Source organism: Temnothorax americanus, unplaced genomic scaffold (assembly GCF_048541705.1).
Source record: "Temnothorax americanus isolate GAGA-0224 unplaced genomic scaffold, ASM4854170v1 Scaffold43, whole genome shotgun sequence".
NCBI classification, from domain to species: Eukaryota; Metazoa; Arthropoda; class Insecta; order Hymenoptera; family Formicidae; genus Temnothorax; species Temnothorax americanus.
Genome location: NW_027509581.1, coordinates 446,796 through 469,814, shown reverse-complemented (window position 1 = coordinate 469,814; position 23,019 = coordinate 446,796). Strand labels below are relative to the sequence as shown.

The window sequence follows — 23,019 nt, the reverse complement described above, 5'->3', positions numbered from 1 at the left end:
GAGAAATTTGTTCGCTCGTCCTGAAGAATTAATCAATGATCGTTTCCGATCAAATACCGATAAAAAGTTTGCGTCAGCGATGAATTCGCGAAAACTCGTTATCTACGAAAGTTCCGGTCCAATTTATCTCTAATTTTCCGAAGCAAGTCATACAGACTCGCAGTGGAGAGTGGAGAACAACGGATGAAAGTCGGACACCCGAGAAAGTTCTTTTGACAGAAAGTGGCAACAACGTCAGAATCAAAGATGTGAATTCCGAGGAATGTTCGAACGGTAAGTTTATCGACCCCGCCGAGTTACGCTATTTAAGAAAGAAAAACAAATTTAAAAATGTTTGTCTTTTGTAAATGTCAAGTTTCGCTCGATAGTTAAAATCGTAGACGTGAATTCCACAACTGTTTTGTGACTGACGTCTACGCGATAATTATTTTTATTAGCAATATAGATAAAGCTAAAATTAACCGATAGTGTAAGTAGCCATTGGAATTGATCCAAAAAAACTGCTTAGAGAATATGTGTGCGTACAATTCTATGTATACAAATATCTTCGACGTTCTCTCTGGACGTTTGATGACGTGACAAGAACATTTTCGTTCAGGCGAGAGATTGTTATAAACGTGCAAGAGTCGGTGCGTATTCGCGTATTTTGTTTACAATTGATACCTACAAGAGATCTCTCATTCCAATCGTATATATTTAATTTATATACCGATATTCCACCGATATATATATATATATATATATATATATATATATATATATATATAATATTTAGGGATAATATATTAATATATATTAATATAGATAATTTATATTACATTATATATACAAGGTGTCACCTAATTCGCGCCCACTATTTACACAGCGATATTTCTTATCAAAAATTGAGTTGAAAAGTCCTGAGCCATTTTTTTCTATATTATAATTATTAAGTAAAGTCAATCCAATATCAGCACTGTCTTTTAGCCGGCCGTACGTCAGTGAGCCGCGCGCCTGGGTAGTGTGCGCTCACTCATACTATCTACTCAGGCGCGCGGGTCACTGACGTACGGCCGGCTAAAGGGCAGCACTGATTGTGAGTGGATTGCCTTTACTCAATAATTACTGCTTTACTATTAAGCATTATGGGAAAAAAATGGTTCAGGACTTTTCGACTAAATTTTTGATAAAGAATATCGCTGTGTAAATAGTGGGCGCGAATTAGGTGACACGCTGTATATATAAGTTAATGGCTGTAATGAAGAATTAATAAAAAGCGCACGCTTAACATGGCGTGAGTACGGATCACCTTCTGATCGATGTCTACTTAATTTACATAATATTGTTGCTAAATAGATACAGTGTTATAGCAACACTTTATTACGCACGCACGAGGCTCGATCGTTTCCACGCGTATGTTACGACGTCCATGCAATCTCGAATTTGCTAGAATTGCAAATCTTATTTATATACGAGCAGCCGAGCTGCTTGCTGATCCAAGATCGTCAGTTAAAATCGCGGCTTGGATATAATTGCCGTTTTATCGTTGTCAATGATAAAATTTCAGGAACTTTTGTCGGGTGTGAATGTTGTATCGATGTTAACATTACAAAAAGTTGCGACATAAACGATGTCTGAGTGTATAAAAAGTTAATGCAAATAAAAAGAATAATTGGAAGTTGTCGAATTCGTAATTTTACTGAATCTTATATGACGTTTGCTTCACCTATGCAGAAGAATAAATGACATAATTATATATTTCTTTCTAATACATGCGTTCGTAACAATGTACGACCCGTAACACAAAAAAAAATGATTTGTTTAATTCAGTAAATCTGTAGCTTATTGGAAAAAATTAAACGTTATATATAAATAAGCAGATTTGTTAATGTAGCAAAGAAGTTATGTAATGAAAGCAATCGTCAATTTGTTCATATAAAGCAAACCTACTTTTGTTGAAATTATCTTTGTTACTGCAAATTATTTTAGCTAAGTGCGGCGCGTAGCTATTATAGTCATCACAATGCCTCACTTCCGCCCACAGTTAGGGTAATATTTCATTTGTCGTACGACAAATTTTTTAAGCGTTTTAATTGGTTACAAAATAGAACATTTCTAGAAACTCGGGAACTTTTCTATTTTGCAACCTGCAATCAACACGTTTGAGAAATTTGTCGACTTAGTGTGGAGCGTCGAGCGTCGAAGGTTGAAGGCCTTTATAGGCACTATTCCTACGCAGTAACGCAGTAAAAGTGAGCAATAGACGTTTGACGATCGCGTTGATGCGGGACATCATTCCGTTTCTATTTAACACCCAGCAGTGAGGAACAAGAACAGAATGACGTTCGCGGTCCACGCGATCGCCAAGTGGAACTTGACTCTTGTGCACAGCACGCGGAGACGCTTACCACGCACCAAGAAGTGTCACGATAGCCAATCAACGTGCAGTTTCTCCGTAAGAGGGAAGTAAATAATTAGTAATAGTAGTAAGTAATTGGTAATTTAAGTTCTTCTCATTATTAAGTACTCAGTAAAAAATTCAGTAAAAAATTTTGTAGTAAATTTAATACATCTCACATGTCTCAATTTATCCACTCTAATTTTTATGTTAATTTAACAGGAGGCAAATATGTAAATAAATAACACAGGTAATACGTGAAAAATCAACACGAAATTGTAATACATGGACGCTGTAATATCTGGAGGCAAAGTTTATGTTAAATTAACATATTAAGAACCGGTCCCACCAACATCGTTAAGGGGGACAGGTTGTGGCCTTATAATGTTAAATGTAATTAAAATAAACTGTTATTCTTACATTAAATGTTATTCTTTCTTCTCTTTATCTTGCAAAAAAACAGAAGACAGCGATATCTATTTATAATGAATAATAATAAGAAGTTTCTAAATAATTTATACGTGGCCTAATTATACGTGGTTTTCGTCGATTCCTTCTTATTTGAAGATCATAACCCTCGTATATTCATCAAATAATAAAAAATTAATAATTCTATCCATGTTACATAAACACGTTTTCATAGATATTTTAAATAAAAATCGAAACACCTTTATTCAAATTAAAGAGAAGTAGTATTATATATATTTGAAAAGATTGGTTAAGAACGACATACACAACGACAAATATCTTGTTGTTGGCGACACTGCTGATTAAGATAATCATCGATTAAAGTTAATCGGCGTTGGTCGAAGTGGTCCTTATCTCATTTCTGTCGATCCTGTTTCCAAAACGTGTTTCCACCACGCATCTTCTTATACAGTCATTCCGTTACCACATCGGGATGTGCGTTCACCGGTAGAGCACGTGTGCATCACCTCGTAACGAGTGATCTCCAACTTCGCCTTTCATCGTTCTTCATAAATAAATCGTGTCCATCGCGTTTTTCGCGCAACCTAGCATCGTCCGCGAATTTTTTCGCGCTTGACGGACTCATCAAAAAATTTCAGTGCGTTCGTCCGGAAGTGCAAAATAGCTCGTTGATTCGATTAAACTTAAGCGCCAGTGGAGAATTCGCTAGAAAACGCTCGCACACGGCTGAGCGGAAAGTGCGACCGTGCGTTAAGCGTGTAGAATATTCGCGTTCTGCATATGAAGTCTCGTACACTTCAATCAGAAAAATGACAGAGAAAAACACTTTCACGTGTACATTCGAATCGCAGGAGGAACGGAGGTACGACATATTGCATGCTTATTGAAGATTTTCAAAGCTTCACATAGATTTATTTGTGTCTTTGACATAAAAATGAATCCCATCGTTCGAAAACTTCAATCGCACAATACTTTCGTTGTTTTATTCCGTAGCTACAGACTTGTCTCGTGTGGATACGCTTGTTGCGCAGGCTCGTATCGATTGCTTGCTCAGCTGATATACATCTGCTGCTGCATTTCACAGTTCTGCTCTGCTTAAAGCGCGTTAGAAACACGTAACACAAGCATATTTTTTTGACATCCAAGTGTAGCTGTTTTTTTATGACTCTGCAGTGTGCAAGCAATAATATCTCATTATCGGTGCGTACATTAGCTCGTTATCAGTGGACTCGGTAATACCCGATAATTACATCCACGTGAAAAATCTTTTTTACGCATGTGTTTTTCAACTTGTGTCAAGGAAACTGAAACAAGTACTTGACATTTCCTTTATAATTGCAACAGTGCTCCACATTGCACAGGATATAGCCAACGATGCCGATATGGCATGGAATTTCTCGACGCACGCAGGTCAAGAGGTATACGAAGAAGTGCAGTTGTATATAGATGGTGAGAAACGGACGGCATGTTTTCCAAGTGAGTCGATGTTCAATTAATCGAGCACGGAGTACATATGCAACTCCATTTATTGTACTAATAAGTGAGGCTTTTCGCAGAGAAAAGTCATGAGAGCTTTCTCGTTCTCGTCGGACACGAGTTCCGTATACACCAGCGCCGACGATGCACGCCGGTGCACCGACTATGAGAGGAGCCAGTTCCTCGACTTAGAGAATATCGGGACTGCCTGGCTCCTCGGCTCGCATTCTTTGCACGATAGAACGAAACGAGTACTCGAGAGATTTAAAATAAATAAGTAAGTGACAGCATGCATCCGTTATCATAAACACGGAGCTCGTTCTTCCACAACACAGCCTTTCCATTCCTCCCATAGTGGGAGGAGTTTCCTTAGAGTTCAGATATTACATTTTACATTTTAGTTTCAATTAGAAAGTACTTCATTCAATTAGAAAAGCGAAAGTAGCTACCGTTCATTATCCCGAAGTTCTTCAATCAGCAACGTCCATGATAGACCGACTTATTCGCATTGCCCTTTATTGCCCTTCGTACAATACGCGGCTATTGTACAAAGAAAAGCTTGAGAGCTACTTCAAATTGCCGAGGAATAATGCACATATTAAAATAAATAAAATTCTTATTCCCAGCATCATGAAGCAGTAACTTTGACCCTTTACTGGTGATACAATAAAGATCGACACAACTGACAGCGAGGAGTCTCTCATAAAAGGAAACTTTATTACTAGACATCGGATTTTTTATATGCAGATTGGTGGAAAAAAGCAATTAATAACTAAAATTGTTATTTATAATATCCAACATATTCATACTGCAACATATGTTAGGTATAAATATGTTGGATATTATAAATAACATAATCTTAGTTATAATTGCTTTTAATTGCCATAAAATATATTCTTAATATTTTATAGAATATAATTATTAATTTAATTGCATGGTTATCTAAAACTAGATTTAAACCAAGCAGACAAAACTAATACAAATAAACAATTTTCTTCAATATAAGAAAATCAATGCGGTCACAATACGAACAATAAGGAAATTATGGAAATTATCTGATATATATAGTGTCTCGCACTAAGTTTACGCGCAGCGAGATAGATCGTGTATCTTAAAGCGAGCTCCACACAAAGATATGTATCAATGAACGATATCGTATACCATTTCATGAGACATGTCTCATCGTGTCTAAGTACGTCTCCGAAAGTTTCATGCAGTGTGAATAAGTATCGATACATGAATCTAGTCTCCCGCTGTCGATGGAATACAAAAAGACCGAAATAATGATACTGAGATATGTTTTAGCTTGTTTTCGCGTGTGTAAGGTAATCTCGCGACAGATCCCCGCTAACCGCCACTATAAAAAGTTGGCACTTTACTTCCAAAAATCACGCACTCAGTACTAGAGACACGTGATATCTGTTTTATATATCACAGTGTGTGTATAGTACACATGTCTCAGATCAGTGACGGTATCACGATACCGTTTCTTGATACATATCTCTGTGTGTAGCCCGCTTTATACGTAAACTGTCATGTTGAGAGACCCTTAAGGTGGAAGCACATAAAATTGCAGAAGCCATAGGCAGTATGCAGACACCATAGCGCATGCGCATATGGCTTCTGCATTCGTGCTCATGGCTCCTGCAATTTTATGTGCTTCCACCTTTAGATTATCGGATCTCATAAATGGCTGAACCGACCAAGTTTTAAGAAGGTTCGATGGCTATACAACAAAATGCAGAGAGTTTTATGAAATTTTAATATGTTGTTCTGGAATGCAAAATAGAATTATGTGAATTTTTTAGGAATTTTTCACCGTCCCGTTTTGAAAAAAATCTACTCCAAAAACTTTAAAAAGTACAATTTTTGGATTAGATTTTTTCCAAAACGGGACGGTGAAAAATTCCCAAAAAATTCACATAATTCTATTTTGCATTCTAAAACAACATATTAAAATTTCATGAAACTGGCTGCATTTTTAACATAGGTTTTTATGGGAAATGATATATTGCATATACCTTTCAGAATGAAATAAGTGCAAAAAAAAATGCAAATGATAAGGAAAGAAAAATATGCACATGTAACTTAATAATTTACAAATAAATGAGCGAAAGAAAGGGGAAAGTTACCGCACATTTCGTGGAAAAATTAATTATTAAAGCATAAATTGCTTCATTTTTCGTCTACTAGACTGCCACGGTCGTGAACGACATGAACAGCAGCACGCATTATACGCACGCGGCGACCAATCAGAGCAATCCCCTTCATTCCCACTACTTCAAACGCTAGTGCGCTGTTTCCAGAACCCCCGCGTCCCACTACTCCCTCCGATGAAGACATCGAACCTCCTTAAGGTTAATCGATAGCTTGTGTTTGAATTATATAATAAGTATTTTTATTTTTCGTCTACGTGTCTTACGAACGGAGATATATTGCGATGCAAAGTCCGAAATGTAAATATTTCGCATTAAGGAGGTTGTAAGGAAAATGTGCAAAATGTTAAGAACGGCATGAATATAATTTTCTATACAAATAATGGTTGCATGTAAATTTTTTTATATTTTTTCACTGGCCCATTTTTGCATAAATTAATTAATATCAAAATAATATCAAAGTTCCACATTTTTATAATGGACTCTTATGAGAAACTCAATTCTCCATATCTATTTTCAACAAAAACAGATATTTAAAATATTAAGAAGCGAATAAAATTGTGCAATATGTAAAGTATAGCATATTAAAATTGTTTCAAAGTTCAAGCCATTTCACCGCATAGTTTATTTGCAATACTAAAAAATAAGTCAATATATAATAATTCTGTCATCCAAGCTGTGTGATGAAGAAAATTTGATAACGCTGTTGAAAACGCAATAGTATATTGTGCACCAAGGGGCGAAAGTAGCGTTTTTCAGACGAGTGTGAAGTTTGTCGCCCGAGCCTTCGGCTCGGGCGGCAAATCACACGAGTCTAAAAAAGCTTTCGCCCCGAGGTGCACACGATATTTTTCACAACACCTTTTTACAGAAATGTTCGACTTTTGAATACCTGTAGAGTGTATGCGTTTGATGTTTCATTCATACAGTTTATACGCGCGTGTAGTTAAATAGAAAGAGAAAAAGAGAGTAATGTGGGGTCCAGAGACGAAGCCTTGGTGGGGCCCAGGAGTAAAGCCCTCGGTGGGTTCCAGTGGCAAAGCCTCTGGTGGGGATCCAGGGGCGAAGCCTCTGGTGGGGTCCAGGGCGAAGCCCCCCCACATAAAAAAAAATAAAACTAAAATAAAATTTAAAAATATATATAAATAATTTTAATTTTAAAATAACAATAAAATTTCCAAAAATGTAAAAAATATAATTTTTAGAATATAAATATATCATTATATATATATATATATATATATATATATATAGACTCGTGAAAATATCAATAAATTAATAGACGGCGATACGAGTCAAGCGCGGTACGTGGTGCGCAAATAGAGAATTAATAGTTACAAAAGTAACGAATTAAAATGTATATATATATATTCCAACTTAATAAACTGCGCGCTGATTATTTTTTTGACTTGAAACACAGCTATCGTTGGAACATTAATACCCTTCCCTCCCCGGAATTAAATCTACACGATTTAATTATTTAAAAAACTGTAAAGAAATTATTGCAAAAAATATTAATGTTTCAACGATAGCTGTATTTCAAGTCCGACAAATAATCGGCGCGCAGTTTATTAAGTTAGAATATATGTATATATATATATTATATACATTGTAATTTGCGCGTTACTTCCGTAATTATTAATTTCTTTACTTGAGCACCACGTACCGCGCTTGATTCGTATAGCTGTTTATTAATTTGTTGACATTTTCACGAGTCTAATGACATATATAAAAAATAGTGAAATATTTAAACGTTAGGATTTTAAGTCACAAATAGAAAAATGTAGTAAATTAAGTTGTATGGTTAAAAAAGATGTTTATAACTTATTTTTCGTTTGAAGGCGAGAATACGTTGTAAAAATGTATAGACCAGATCAATGTAAAGTATAGTGTTTAAAAGACAGACTGGGAAATAAAGTGATTAGAAATATAGATGCAGGAATAAATTAAAACATATGTGTCTAGAATTTAACATCTTATTGTTGGATTCTTGATTCTTATTCATATCAAGTCGGTTTTATTACAGAACTTTTTTTCAAACATCAATAAGTACGGTCATAATCGCAAAATGATGTTTGCTCTCATTAAAGCAACTAAGCAAGTGATTCATTCGTATTTGTTCGGTAGCATATCTTGGTCATATAATCCGGTTCGAGACATCTATAAATATAGCGGAGAAAATTCGACTACTAAATATTTATTATAAAAATTCAATATCTTCAATAACTTATTCTTTAGCTCTCACGTATAAAAAGCACAATTAAATATTTCTAATCTTTACGTATTGTCAAAGATTAAAGATTTCAAATCTCGAGCCTGGCAAACTCGAAGAAAACAATGACTTAGCATTTCAGCAATGATTTAACATCTTGAGAGATACTGTGGACTTGTGTCAATAAATATCGATAAGAGATAATGGTAATCTGCATAATGATAATTTTAATATTATACCGGTTTAATGTACATTTTAACAGCAAAATAAATAAAAATGCCAAAATTTGAGAAAAAATGCTTTTTTTTCTCTTAAATTAAAAATAAAAAAGTTTTAAAAATAATTTAATAAAATAAAATAATCTATGTATATAAAAATGAATGTATGTATGTATGTCCTTTATGCACTCTTGAACTATTCGACCGAATTTTTACCAAAAGTATATGAAATAGGGGTAGAATTTTCCGGGGAGTGTCACTATGTGTATAGTTTTTTGTTACCGATCTTTTTGGGAACCGGTATTCGACATTTTTTCATTTTTTCGGGAAATAATTGACCGAATTTTAAAGAATTGTATATGAATCAGGGGTAGAATTTCCCGGGGAGTGCTATAGAGTGTATAGTTTTTTGTTACCGATTTTTTGGAAGCCGGTATCAGAAATTTTTCAAATTTTTGGGGAATTAATTGACCGAATCGCAAAAAATTATATATGAAGTAGGGGTATAATTTCCCGGGGAGTGCTATAAACTGTATAGTTTTTTGTTACCGATTTTTTTTGGAAATTGGTATCTTTTTGGAAATTGGTTACGAAATTTTCCAGAGCGGGAGAGAGAGAGAGAGAGAGAGAGAGAGAGAGAGAGAGAGAGAGAGAGAGAGAGAGAGAGAGAGAGAGAGAGAGAGAGAGAGAGAGAGAGAAAGAGAGAGAGACTATTTGCGTGTCTTAATACATATGTTCTCCGGGGCGAAGCCCGGCGGGGCATGCTAGTAATTTAATAAAAAATAAAAAAGGGTAAATTAAAATGACACCCTGTATAAATTTTATATGTATATGTATAATGTCTATAAGTAAGAAAATTATATTATACCTACTACATATGTAGATATTTTAACATGATTATCATCATTATAAAAGAAGATAATCTTTTCACTGATAATGGCAATGACACGTATTATATTTTTAAAATACTTTTCGTATTAAATACCAGGAAAAATAACAAATAATGCAAATAAAAAATACAAATAAATAAATTTTTATCCGGAGTTTTGATCGAGAAGAATACCCGTTTTTGCATATAACGCAAGCTCAATTAACAACAAAAGTCTTTTAAAAACTTTCTAAAAATCTGAAAAACTATCTGGAAAAATGCAGTAAACTATTTTATCGATAGAACAATACATTCATTGCTTTTTCCTACCTTAACCTTTACAATGTTGGTTCAATCTTCAATGTAGCTAAACACAAATTGCTCTGTCGACGAGTCTTAAAACCAATTTCACTTAATTACTAATTTATTGCAATTCTGAAGAAAAGTTTTCCGAACGTGCCAGATGCAACCGACTCACGCGATGCACCGTAATCACTCGTTAGACAGCGTTAAGTAGTTGTTACTGTTACAATGAGTGAGACATCTGTGCAAAGATCTGTCTGCTCGCGGTTGCACTCGTTGACTGACAGTTGGCAATCGTAGATCCTCTAGAACTTATACTCGTTATTTAATATGGCCGCGCGAGTATATATATATATATAAGTGATATGACGCAGATATCAAGCGCGAAATTAATAAATCTTTGAATTTAATATTAAGATTGTCATGCCTTGAATTCATATCTCGAAAAACAATCAGTGTTTTACACACCTATAAATTACATTGTATGCGTATGTTAATGTTTGAATAATTAAAACATTAAACATTGTATGTATATATTTCTACATTGGAACATATATTATATTTCTATTAGAAAAGTATTAAAAAAAGTTTACATGTCTCATGATAAAAATAAATAATAAAATATTGCACGTATAACAAATCATAAGAAACTTTAACAGAAAAACGCTGCCAGGAATTAAGGATGTATGTGTCGTACAGTCCTTGCTAAAAGTTAAACTTTCAATAAAAGAAGACTTTGCATGTATGTCAAACTCAAAAATTTTTATACTTAAAAATTTTTTTGTGGCAAAAAATTTATAAACTTAAAACACAATATCAATGATGTATGTTTTACACATAAAAAAAAGTTTAAGAAATATCTTAATGGTTTATTTATATTTTATTTATATATACAGCAAAAATGTCGATTCTCTATAAGGGATAATGTTAATTTTATCAACTTTAAACTTAAATAACTCTTAAATAACTTCTAAATTTTACAGAGTATTTTTAATTTAATTTAGAAATAATTTACAGCACTTTCTGAATATATTTGAAATACCTGCAATACATCCTTAATTACAATAACTTTTAAACCAGTAAGAGAATTGTGCTAAAATTTTACACAGATACTTAAACGTAATAATAGAACAATCTATGAAATTTTTAGATTTTTGGTAATGCTTTGAGATGTCACACATACATCCTTAAAAGTAGACAAGCTATCAATAGCAATCACACACAATATCAATATCAATGCAGCCCATTTTCTCAAAAACTATTCTAGTTATAAAAAAAATTTAATAATACTTTTCTGTAGACAATTTAATAAGCTTTCATCTTGATAATAACTATTTTTTTTTCAATAAAATCAATATTTCACAAGATATATGCAAAAAAACCGAAAAATGCACCTATTTTTAAAGATGGTGGCGAACACTCATCTTCAATTTATCAGGACTTTTTAGACGTTCATTTAGTAAGCTTAAACGAACAATTCTACCAAGTTTCAAAACTTTTGGAATTATTTCTGTCAAATTTCCTATTTTGACTGGGCTAATATATGGGACTTACCACAGCTTATAAACACAGATATTTCCTGTTTATTTAGATCAATGTTGTGATTTTTGTTGTGTATTTTTAAGGGAATCCTATAGCAAAGGCCGAACTTCCTCGATGTCGATAATGTCAACATTTCTAGTCCTGTTTTCTACGTTATATATCTATATCTGTCCTTGTCTAACTATAGGTATCTGTCCTTGTCCGATTGCTGCGCCATCTCTCTCGCTACACGCAATACTGCTTATCTTATCAACCTGCATGTACTTTTGCTGCTTTTGCATATATAAAAGTTAAAAGCATGACACTTTTTTTCTAGACTTATATCGTAGTTGTAATTGCACGATATTGTTCTACAATGTTTTCCCTAGAGGGCTAGTATCTCATTTTGTATATATAAACTGCAGTATTTTTGTAATATAAACAAATATTGTCGTCAGTGACAGCTCCATGTGCCCAATTTTTCAATTTTTTGTTTGTTTTGGATGTAAAACCGACCCTATTAGCCCTCTACATTTTTGTGCGTACTTTAATTCTGTATAAAAATTTTGCAATTTCGTAAAGCCAATTAAAAGTTGTATGCTTTTAACTAAATGTCGGTAATTACTGCTACTATAAAATCCCCTCTTAATTGGCTTTACGGAATTGCAAAATTTTTATGCAGAATTAAAGTACGCATAAAAACGTAGAGAGCTAGGGTCGGTTTTACATCCAAAGCAAAAAAAATTAAAAATTTAGGCACATAGAGCTGTCACTGCCGACAATATTTGCTTATACAAAAATACTGCAGTTTATATATACAAAATGAGATGCTGCTAGCTCTCTAGGAAAAGCATTGTAGAACAATATCGTGCAATTACAACTACAATAGAAGTCTAAAAAAAAAGTATCATGCTTTTAACTTTTATATATGCAAAAGCACATGCAGGTTGATAAGACCGAACTTCCTTGTTGTCGATAATGTCAACATTTCTAATCCTGTTTTCTATATTATATATCTATATCTGTCCTTGTCTAACTATAGGTATCTGTCTTTGTCCGATTGCTGCGCCTTCTCTCGCTACACGCAATACTGCTTATCTTATCAACCTGCATGTGCTTGTGCTGCTTTTGCATATATAAAAGTTAAAAGCATGACACTTTTTTTCTAGACTTTTATCGTAGTTGTAATTGCACGATATTGTTCTTCAGTGTTTTCCCTAGAAGGCTAGTATCTCCATTTTGTATATAAACTGCAGTATCTTTATATAAGCAAATATTGTCGGCAGTGACAGGTCTATGTGCCTAAATTTTTAATTTTTTTTTCGCTTTGTCAATAAACAACCCCCTTAACGATAAAGCTCCACGATGACACTCAAAGGATGATATTCAGAAGATGAAAGACCAGGGACGTAACAATATCTTTGCAACGACAGCTGAACAATAAGAGAAAGCGATGCGAGAAAGGGGCAACGATAAAATCAATTTAACGTCGAAAAACCTCTCTTAAGGGGATGCTAAAGTGACTCAATTACCGACAATTACAGTCAAACGTCTTATTATTTTGAAACGGCTTTATAGATCGCAAAATCCTTTTACAGGAGTAAAGTATAGGTACTAATGAAGGGTGTGAATGTAAAATAATTAGTAATAATTGAAAAAAATTCAAAATGCTGTTACCTCATTTTCTAATATAAAGAGTTGTATAAGTAATATGTACGAAATGAAATGTTCCCACCCTTCAGAAGACGTGCACAAACAATACTTTGAAATTGAGATTGAAAGCCTGGAATAAAAATGAGACGTTCGAAGAAATTATAACCTATAACCATGTCTATCCTTGTCTATCATCATTGTTTATACAATGACATAGATATAGAATTTGGTCGGTAATACAAACGGCTTTAAGATCCCCTTAAGCTTTAATATATTAAAATCGCTACGCTGCGCGCTGGCAAAATAACAAAGTTGTTGTAAAAAACATTATCACAGCGATAACTCCGTGTTAAAAAAATAACCGCTTTGATATGTTTCAAGTATTGTCTTTATCAATGTGTGTTGTTATTCTTTTCCAGATCTCGATTTCGCGTACAACATGTAATCATAATTGGCGCCGTCGTAGCCGCGTTGATAATTGCCATAATCATCGGTCTGTGCGCATACGCACGTAACACCACGTCGGACCCGCGAAATGATGAATATCTAGTGCCGCCCGATCCAGAAAGCTTCCAGCCACCATCGTGGAGCAAGTTGAGCACTTTCAAACGCGGTGCCGTTTGCGCGGACGGAGCACCATGCGCCGTTATCGGCAAGTATGTGTGCGCCAATTTCACAAAAATGTAAAACTTTTTTTTCTTAATTTGCAAGAATATTCGACATAGTCGATAAATACCCTTAATTGATTCGCCGGGTTTTTTCAGATCAATCCTGGAACGCAATGGATCGGCGGTGGATGCTGCGTTGGCCACGCTAATATGCAACGGACTCGTGAACATGCAAAGTCTAGGTCTCGGCGGTGGATTTATAATGACGATTTATCAAAGATCCACGCGTCGAGCCTTTGTTCTCAATGCAAGAGACCGCGCACCTTTGGCCTCAAATTCTACGATGTACGATGACAAATCCGCAAATGGACCTTTGCTAGGTAAATCTCAACAAATTTTATGATAAACAATGTTTCAATCGTCTTCTCCGATGAAAGATCTTGATGGAAAAATGTCGCGGAATTTTTCACATTATTAATCAGAATTTCTACGAAAAGTTTAAAACTTTCTCAAAATTTTAAGATTTTCTTGGATTTTTTAAATAAATTGAAACATTCTTCAGAAAAACTGAGACCAAATAATAATAAAATATTTCCGATTTTTCCCGTCAACATATCTTTGTAGAAATCTGAATAAATATGAGAAAATCTGCGCAATTTATCAGAAATTTTCATACATACAAAAAATGTTCAGAAAATCCTCATTCAATTATTTTTGAAAATATCTGAAAAATTTAACGCATTTTTCAGAATTTTTCATAAATCTAAAATATGAGAAAATTTCTGAGAAAGTGAGAAATTTTTTCACCAGGGTAGCGATTATGTAACTTTATCCCTAGGGCGGAAAAGTGAAAAGTGACAATTTCCGCCATTAACTTCAATGGTGAAACTTTTCACTTTTCACGTTTTCGCCCTAGGGGGAAAGATACCTACATGATCAATCCTCAGGGGAGTATTTAATGCCAACGGATTTTAATCGACAGGTGCACTGGCGGTTGCCGTGCCCGGCGAACTGGCCGGTTACTGGGAAGCTCATCAACAATTCGGTAGATTGCCATGGGCAGATTTGTTCAAACCGAGCATCGAGCTCTGCGAAAAGGGCTACGTCCTGACATTAGTGCAATATGACGGCCTTGCGTATAATAAAAAAAGCATTTATAATGATCCAACTTTAAGGTACAAATTTGTCAAATGTAAAAAGAACCACGCATAATGAATGATGAGATATTTACAGTGGCGTGTATACGAAATATCATTCTGTCATCAATCTTTTAGAGAACTATTTGTTGATCCCGCAACTAACAAATTCCGTAAGCTAGGTTCTGTTATTAAACCCTACGCGCTTTGTGAAACGCTGCGGATTATCGCCGAAAGAAATGCGACTGAATTTTATAACGGTACGATCGGACGACTTCTCGTTAATGATTTGCAAGAACAAGGAGGAATCATAACGATGAAAGATCTTAACGAGTACAGGTAATTAATTAAAAGTGTCAATTGTGCGTCACGAAGAGAACTCGTTCTTAAGTATATTACCTATATATATCCTTTGAGAGTAAGTATACAATGCGATTAACAGTGCGTAAGTTGTTGTTCTAGTTCTGATTGTCCTTTTCGGTTTCGATTATATTACAAACTATGATTATTAGCAAAATTCCACTTAAATTTTCTCGCAAAAAATTACACTATTTTTAAACCACCCAACCTAAAAGTACTCACCTATTGCAAGAATAGAGATGTGCGAACTATTCAAATTTGAATTTCTATGATTCGAATACGAATCATATATATTGTCAATTTTATAAAATTATATTTCCCGTTAATAAGCAAAAGTCATTAATTGACGCATTCGGTAAGTGCATTCAATATTACAACCGTTCACTAAGTGGTTAAGTAGCAGTCAAAAAGTTCATTTCTAATCTTTGACACAGGGGAAACCGGGGCGGAGTCGTCACTACAATTATCTCGAAATCTGTATGTTGTGTGAACTCGCCATTAATATTGTAAACACTTCTTATGGTGCTCATGTGACCAACGGAGTTTAATGAGATTATATGCCATGTTGTTATTTTCATTAAGGCAAACGTGTTTTCGGAGATCAAAAGTAAAATTTTTTGCGTGTCAAAAATTTTAAACATTTTAAATATTATTGTCTCTTCGAATCTCAAAATAAGTGATTCTGAAGAGTAATGCATTGAACATAAATCCAGTAAAATTTTTTTATCTTCGTTGATTTCTAATATTTGATGAACGATTAAACTTAAAAGGCCGTAGCCGGATAAGAAGGGTCAATGTGCCCCCACACGGATCATGCTCATTTTTTTTGCTTTGATTGCTATCAGTGTCACTTACAATTTAGTCAAATATTAGCCCTTAATATTAAACCGTTTTGCTGTAAAAAATAAAAATTTTGAAAATAATTTATATCTTTTGATCGGCTTAACCGATTTTGATGAAATTTTAATATGTTGTAGATATCATTGAGACACATTTGTGAAAAATTCGGGAAAGGTTTCTGATGACAGAAACATTAATAAAAAAAATAAATAAGTGTTCTTGATTTTTTTTAGTCCCGATATCTTTCTTGTACAATTACGAAAATCATATCATATCATATTTTAAAAAAATAAATAAAAATATTATATTTTTTTTAAGTACCGCCTACCTATTTTATCGCTTCCAAAAAATTATGTCTAATAGGAAACTACTCCAAGATTCTAGAAAAATGTTTTCGTAATTGTACAAGGGAACGGGCTTGGAAAAATTAGCGGGGAAAGAAGACCCTGTTGAGCTTGACTCTAGTCTGGCACTGTAAGGAGACATGAGAGGTGTAGCATAAGTGGGAGATGGCAACATCGCCGGTGAAATACCACTTATACTTTCATCGTTTCCTTACTTACTCGGTTAGGCGGAGCGCGTGCCCCGAGGGTTTCGTGCCCCGGCGGTCACGGTGTTCTAGATACATATATATATATGTATATGTATATATATTGGACTTAAAACACAGTAATTGTTAAAATTAAAATCCCCTTCCTACCCGGAATTAAATCGACTCGATTTAAAAAATTATCTAAAAACTATAAAGAAATTTATTGCGAAAAATATTACCTCAGCCATATAGCATATATGCATACAGAAACCAATATGGTGCTGCCAAAAAGACCTAGGCTTGGATCGCATGGCTTTGTTACTATATAAATTAATTGTTTATCGTTATGATTCTATTTCTCTTCTTATTTGTTATTGGATACTTATATTAAAGTATTTTTCGGCTAATTGTTTCAGTTGCTGCGACGTTAAATAAAATATATTTTATTAGTTTTCTATTAAATATATTTTTTTGTACGTGTGCTTTAAAAAAATAATTTATAGATATTATATAATCAATATATATATATTATTTTTTCACATTAAAATATTCTCTTATTATCTACGTGTTAAAATTCAATCTAATAATAATTATATTGTTAATTAATAATTATATTTTAACAATTCAATTCGCTTCGATTCAAACAAAATTTTGTCGATTTGATTCGATTCGACGTCAAAAATCCTTGATTCGTAGTATTCGTAACATCTCTATGCCGGAGAACATAAAATTATTTTGATTTAATTATTACCGCATTGCTGATGATAACTCAAAGCAGAACCGAAACATCCGATTTATAATTATCTTATTAATAATTAAAAATTGTTATAACGCGTTAACTTACGCATTGTTATCTGCGTTGTACTCCCATCAAAGCCCACTTTTTACTTGTTACTTGTTAATTTCATTATCGCGAGAGAATCCTTAGTTATTTATTTATACTACATCTTTGTTATCTTTTTATCCAGAGTTTCATGGGATCAACCGATACAGACAAATCTTTCGAGCGGAATAAAACTCTTGACTACAGGAATACCCGGTAGTGGAGCTATTCTCTCGTTTATTCTCAACGTCTTCGACGACTACGGCTTCACGCCGGCCAGCATAACTGATTTTAACGCGACAATCCTCACGTATCATAGAATGATAGAGACGTTCAAATATGCGTTCGCGTTAAGAACAAATCTGGGCGACGGAGCTTTCATCGATATGACCGAGGTAAATAAATATATCGAATTCTTCTTTTTTAATCTTGTGCTAGGTTTGTTTTAATCATAATTGTGCAGTATTTTAATCCCTTTAAAGATAACCAGAAACTTGACGTCGAAAAGTTTCGCGCGTGCAATACGAGAGAAAATAGATGATACAAAAACGTGGCAGGATCCACGGCACTATGGTTCTCCTAACTATGCTAATGTTGAAGATCACGGTACCGCGCACGTGTCAGTGCTGGCACCGAATGGCGATGCAGTATCGGTTACCAGCACCATTAACTTTTAGTAAGCCGATTTTCACCTAAAGTTGCATCGTTTGCAAATCGTTAAAATATTCTTTCCGATTCTGACGATTTTGCAGTTTTGGAAGCGGAATAGTCAGCAGAAGAACCGGAATTTTGTTAAACAACGGCATGGGCGACTTCAGCATTCCGTCGCGGTTGAATTATTTCGGTATGCCGCCAAGACCCAACAATTATATCGCACCTAAAAAGCAGCCATTGTCCTCGATGGTGCCGTCCGTTCTGATCGATCGGCACGGTGACGTCAAGATGGTCATGGGTGCCGCCGGTGGTCCAAGAATTACCACAGCAGTGTCACAAGTCAGTATAGCACCTTAAATATCTAATAGTCCGCATTCAAGTTTCTATTTAGCCAAGATTAATAAATCAATGGACAATTTTCACGAATAAAGGCCTCCTACGCTTTCAGGTGACTGCGAAGATACTTTGGATGGGGCAAACAGTCAAGGAGGCGGTGGACTCAGCAAGAATACATCACCAGCTATTTCCGTCAAAGCTGTCTTACGAGTATGGGATCCCTAAGCAGGTGGTCGACGGTCTGAAACGTTTGGGACACGTCGCGGAACGTTACAGGGTCCGCGGCAGTGTAGCCTGCTTCATACTGTACGAAAATTCCACAATTTTTGCCAATGCCGATTACCGCAAAGGCGGCGACGTCTACGGAATCGATTGATTCACTTGCGTGAGTCACCTTGTCGATCCAGCCGTCACCTTGCGGCACAAATCTTCGCGAAGAAGGATAACCGACTTTTTTTTTGTTCAAACAGCGCCGAACGTTTCTTCGTGATTATCATAAACACCGACGTACGCGATCAATCTTGTTATCATACGCATCAATATTATCGTTCAATATAACTTTTACGTCTTCTCGCTCACTAATCGCATTTTATCCATGCATCGCTCTTCCTTCCAACAATATCCACGTATCTTGGATTTATTATCCTCCCTTGAACCTTCATGATATTTATTTATGCAAAGCAAATAACAATGTAAGTACATGGAAACTGACGAGTTTCTTTTTCACAATTATAATATTCGATTCGAATTTTCAGCGCAGCTGTTCGATATTTCGTGGACGTGACCCTACTTATTGAAAACCTCTAGCCTTGCCATGCTTTTTATATAGGCATAGAGCCTTGATGAAAAGCCAATGCCGCAATTTATTTCCCGTTTTAAATTACTCCACATCAGATGTTCCACCTCAATTGCCATCGTCGCATATCCCGAATGAGTCTTTGCAAAAGGACCCCGCAACGGTCCATAAGAGTTTTGGCTCCCAGTCAAATTTAACAGTAATGTAGGATAATGTAGTTCATAACATGCTGATAAAAAGTGTCCGTGAGCACCAAGCCCAAAAATGAACAGTTTCCGAGATATAAGGCATTAAAAAGTGGATAAATGAGAGTTTCAGGTTTCAGCTAATGGCAGTTTGCAACAGAAATATATCATGATAAGTCATATCTTTTTTTATACTAAACCCACACGCAGGTAGAAAGAGAGAAAGAGAGTTGTGTGTGTGGGTGTGTGTGTGTGTGTTCCTAAGGCACAGATAAGGACCCCACGATTCGTCACTCCCGTAGTCACACACACACACACACACACACAAAACTCTCTTTCTCTCTTTCTACCTGCGTGTGGGTTTAGTATCAAAAAATATACGACTTATCATGATATATTCCTGTTGCAGACTGCCATTAGCTGAAACCTGAAACTCTCATTTTTCCACTCTTTAATGCCTTATATCTCGAAAACTGTCCATTTTTGGGCTTGGTGCCTATGGACACTTTTTATCAGCATGTTGTGAACTATATTATCCTACATTATTGTTAAATTTGACTGGGAACCAAAACCCTTATGGACCGTTGCGGGGTTCTTTCCTAAAAAAAATTTTCTGTTATAATTTTTGTACCAGAGTAATCTTTTTTCACTCAAAAAAATTGTATTTTAATAATACAACTTGTGACACACTGTCTTGTGACGACGGCTAGAAGGAAATTATTTCTCGTATTCTTGGTACGTCACTGCGTATCCCTCCTTCTTCTAGTCTTCTTGCTTCGGGGTCATGGAGCTTTCTACAATCTACAACGCCAAGCAGGCGGCGCGACGCTCTGGAAGCGTCATACAAATATAAAGCTGGATACACAATGCTAGGCGATAGCAATAGCGCAACAAAATATAACCTGAATATATGGTAGGAAACATAATTTATCAAACATTAATTTATTAAAATTAACATTAAAACTGGAAACGCGCATCTCAGCAAAAATCTGAACGCTGATTGGTTAGATATACAAGGCAATAGATATAAAATTACAACTCGTCGGAAATTTTGTCACTATTGCTGTCGCTATCGCTATCGTCTAGCATTGTGCATCCAGCTTAAGGCATTGCATTAGCGATTCCCCTACTACAGCTCGATGAAACCTGTTCCCGCAACCGTTCAGGAGGATTCTTGGCTAGTCGCGCCAGTTTGTGAGCAGACTGAGGATCGATTTAATGCCAATTATCAAGATCAAATCGATTAACGGCACCACGTATCCGCGTTCAATTTTCTTTTGTCTGATCATCGTTGTCCTTCGAATTTGATCGACGATTTCCTTCGCACGGCATTTTTATAAATGCCGAAAGTAAGAAGGAGAAAGAGAAAAGGAAGCGTGGACGGACTTTGTCATATCTGCTGATTTAGCGAAGATAGCGCGTTCTACAAGCTATAATTAAACGTCACCTTATGTGGCGAGAGGAGTGCGTATGAGAACGAGCACGCGCGCGCGCGCGCGCGTATTTCGCGCTTAGTTGAGATAATCCGTCGTCCGTATCAATACTCGGCCTTGAAAATAAAACTGCGCCGTAAACGAAAAAGGAATTCGATTATTTGAGTATACAAACGATATGCCAGATTCGCAGGCGCGACATTTAATAATACCTGATGATAAACCTGAAAAATGACGCGACGCTATAAGAATGTTGGATAATCGAATATAAACATTCGAATATAAAACATCTGTTTTTGTATAGTTAATTAATATATAGCAGTGATATCATCTTGAATAAACATTATACATTCTCTCGCTGCAAAAACATACACTGCCGCGAATTACGAACTTCGCAACGTGTCAAATTTTTCCGTAAATAGCAACACTGACAATTACTACGTTTACGCGAGCGTTACTTCTGTAGTAACTATACGATAATTCCTTCGCGTAAATGGGATTTTCCTTGGCGTAAACGGGATTTTGTAGTAACTTACGATAATTTACTCCGCGTAAACGAGTAATATATCGTAAGTTACTACAGAAGTAACGCTCGCGTAAACGTATAGTAAATGAGAGAAAATGTTTGGTATTTGCGACTATAATGGCATAGTAAAATAATTATGATTGGGTTCTTATTTTTATAGTTATTATTGCTACAATATTAGTAAAAATAACTTTATATGCATAAATCTTGCAATTATAGTCATATTGTTATCGTACGATTATTATAGTACTTATACTATACACAAATCGCAAGTTAGAGTGTATAAAACTATTTATACGCGGGTTAAATAAATGCATCTTAAAGCTATAACAATAATAATGGGTGCTTTCCAGTTAACGACACAAGTCAAGCGTCACTCTATCTTTGCTTGTGTCACTAAATGAAAAACACCCATGTAGAATAAAGCACGATCTTACATACAGGTCTGGAGACTACCGCTAATTCTAGTGGTGGGGGCATGGTCGCTTATCGAAGATGCATTTAGTTTCTAGCATAGCCACTACTCGTCGCTGTCATCGAAGTCCGCAGATGAACGTAACCCGAAAACTCGTATAGCTGAAGCTAGCAGCGGGCGCTAACAGCGAAACGTCTCGCGGGAGGGAGACGTTCAAATGTCATGTGGGTTCCTCGGGATGGTACGAACGTATCGTAGGCTAATTATTATCGGCCACTGGGCTTTTTTGAGATATAATTAATTAATAAAGATTAAATATATCTATATATATATTTTTTAACAATGTTCAAACAATTTTTTCATTGATTTGATATAACAATGTTTTAATTAATTGTTATTGATTATTCGATAAATAACTGTAGAATAGCAAGAGCAATTTTCTCCAAATTTTTAGGGAATCACGTTCTTGTAATAACAAAATAATTTAACAAGCATTTGCGACAAGACGCGGTTTCCCTTAATTGTTATTAATTTTTTATTAACAATTTATTCTGTAGCGGTCTTTAAATTATTTGGTGAGAATATCGCTCTTTGTTAAAGACCGCTAGAGAATAAATTGTTAATAAAAAATTAATAACAAATTAAGAAAAACCGCGTCTTTGTCGCAAATACTTGCTAAATCGTTTCCGTGATTCCCTAAAAATTTGGAGAGAATCACTCTTTACTATATTCTACAGTTATTTATCGAATAATCAATAACAATTAAAACATACTTTTATATCAAATCAATAAAAAAACAGTTTAAATACTGTTTAAAAAAAAATATATATAGACATATTTAATTTTTATTAATTAATTATATCTCAAAAAAGCTTAGTGGCCGATAATAATTAGCTCCTACAATACGATCGTACCCCCCCCCCCCCGAGGAACCCACATGCCAGTGGGCCCTGTCCGCGAAAATTGAAGGATTGATTTATATTTTCTTTCGTATGTACTTGATTTTAAAAACTGAAATACCTGCAAGAATTTTAAAAATAAAATAAAAGGAGATAAAATTAAAGAGTTAAAAATAAAATAAAAGGAGATAAAATTAAAGAGTTGATTTTTATTCGTTATACTTACCTTGAATTGACAACCTGGAATACCCACAAAAATAAAA

General features: G+C 34.9%; 2 protein-coding genes across 10 annotated transcripts in view; one reads left to right on the top strand and one right to left on the bottom strand.

Moving 5' to 3' along the window:
- Window positions 1-23,019, bottom strand: part of LOC143903105 (phytanoyl-CoA dioxygenase, peroxisomal-like) — a 57,616-nt gene that overhangs the window by 30,117 nt on the left and 4,480 nt on the right. For 2 of the 5 annotated variants that reach the window (XM_077416504.1, XM_077416506.1), the window contains exon 1: window positions 10,067-10,350. The exons of 1 other annotated variant lie outside the window; for it this stretch is intronic. The gene's annotated coding sequence lies outside the window, so the exon portion shown is untranslated. Of the gene's footprint in view, window positions 1-10,066; window positions 10,351-11,593; window positions 11,732-23,019 lie in introns of those variants that run through there. 2 more of the 5 variants (XM_077416505.1, XM_077416507.1) reach the window with 2 other exon arrangements.
- Window positions 110-21,027, top strand: LOC143903099 (scoloptoxin SSD14). 5 transcript variants are annotated; one of them, XM_077416491.1, is made up of 11 exons: window positions 3,848-4,006; window positions 4,168-4,282; window positions 4,363-4,559; window positions 13,633-13,869; window positions 13,978-14,201; window positions 14,804-14,996; window positions 15,096-15,296; window positions 17,658-17,907; window positions 17,995-18,188; window positions 18,265-18,505; window positions 18,615-21,027. In XM_077416491.1, the coding sequence occupies exons 2-11, from the start codon at window positions 4,253-4,255 to the stop codon at window positions 18,876-18,878; spliced, it is 2,031 nt and encodes a 676-aa protein (XP_077272617.1). In that variant the 5' UTR covers window positions 3,848-4,006; window positions 4,168-4,252; the 3' UTR covers window positions 18,879-21,027. The 5 variants fall into 5 exon arrangements, with proteins under 5 accessions (XP_077272619.1, XP_077272620.1, XP_077272616.1 ...); XM_077416490.1 differs by having other exon boundaries at window positions 3,847-4,282; XM_077416492.1 differs by having other exon boundaries at window positions 3,847-4,282; window positions 4,348-4,559.

What these genes read in the sequence shown, in the direction of transcription:
- LOC143903099 (XM_077416490.1), top strand. Translation starts at nt 4,253, where the DNA reads ATGGTGAGAAACGGACGGCATGTTTTCCAA. An exon ending in CCATGCGCCGTTATCGGCAA is followed by an intron (nt 13,870 to 13,977) that starts GTATGTGTGCGC and finishes GGGTTTTTTCAG; the next exon opens with ATCAATCCTGGAACGCAATG. An exon ending in CTTTCATCGATATGACCGAG is followed by an intron (nt 17,908 to 17,994) that starts GTAAATAAATAT and finishes ATCCCTTTAAAG; the next exon opens with ATAACCAGAAACTTGACGTC.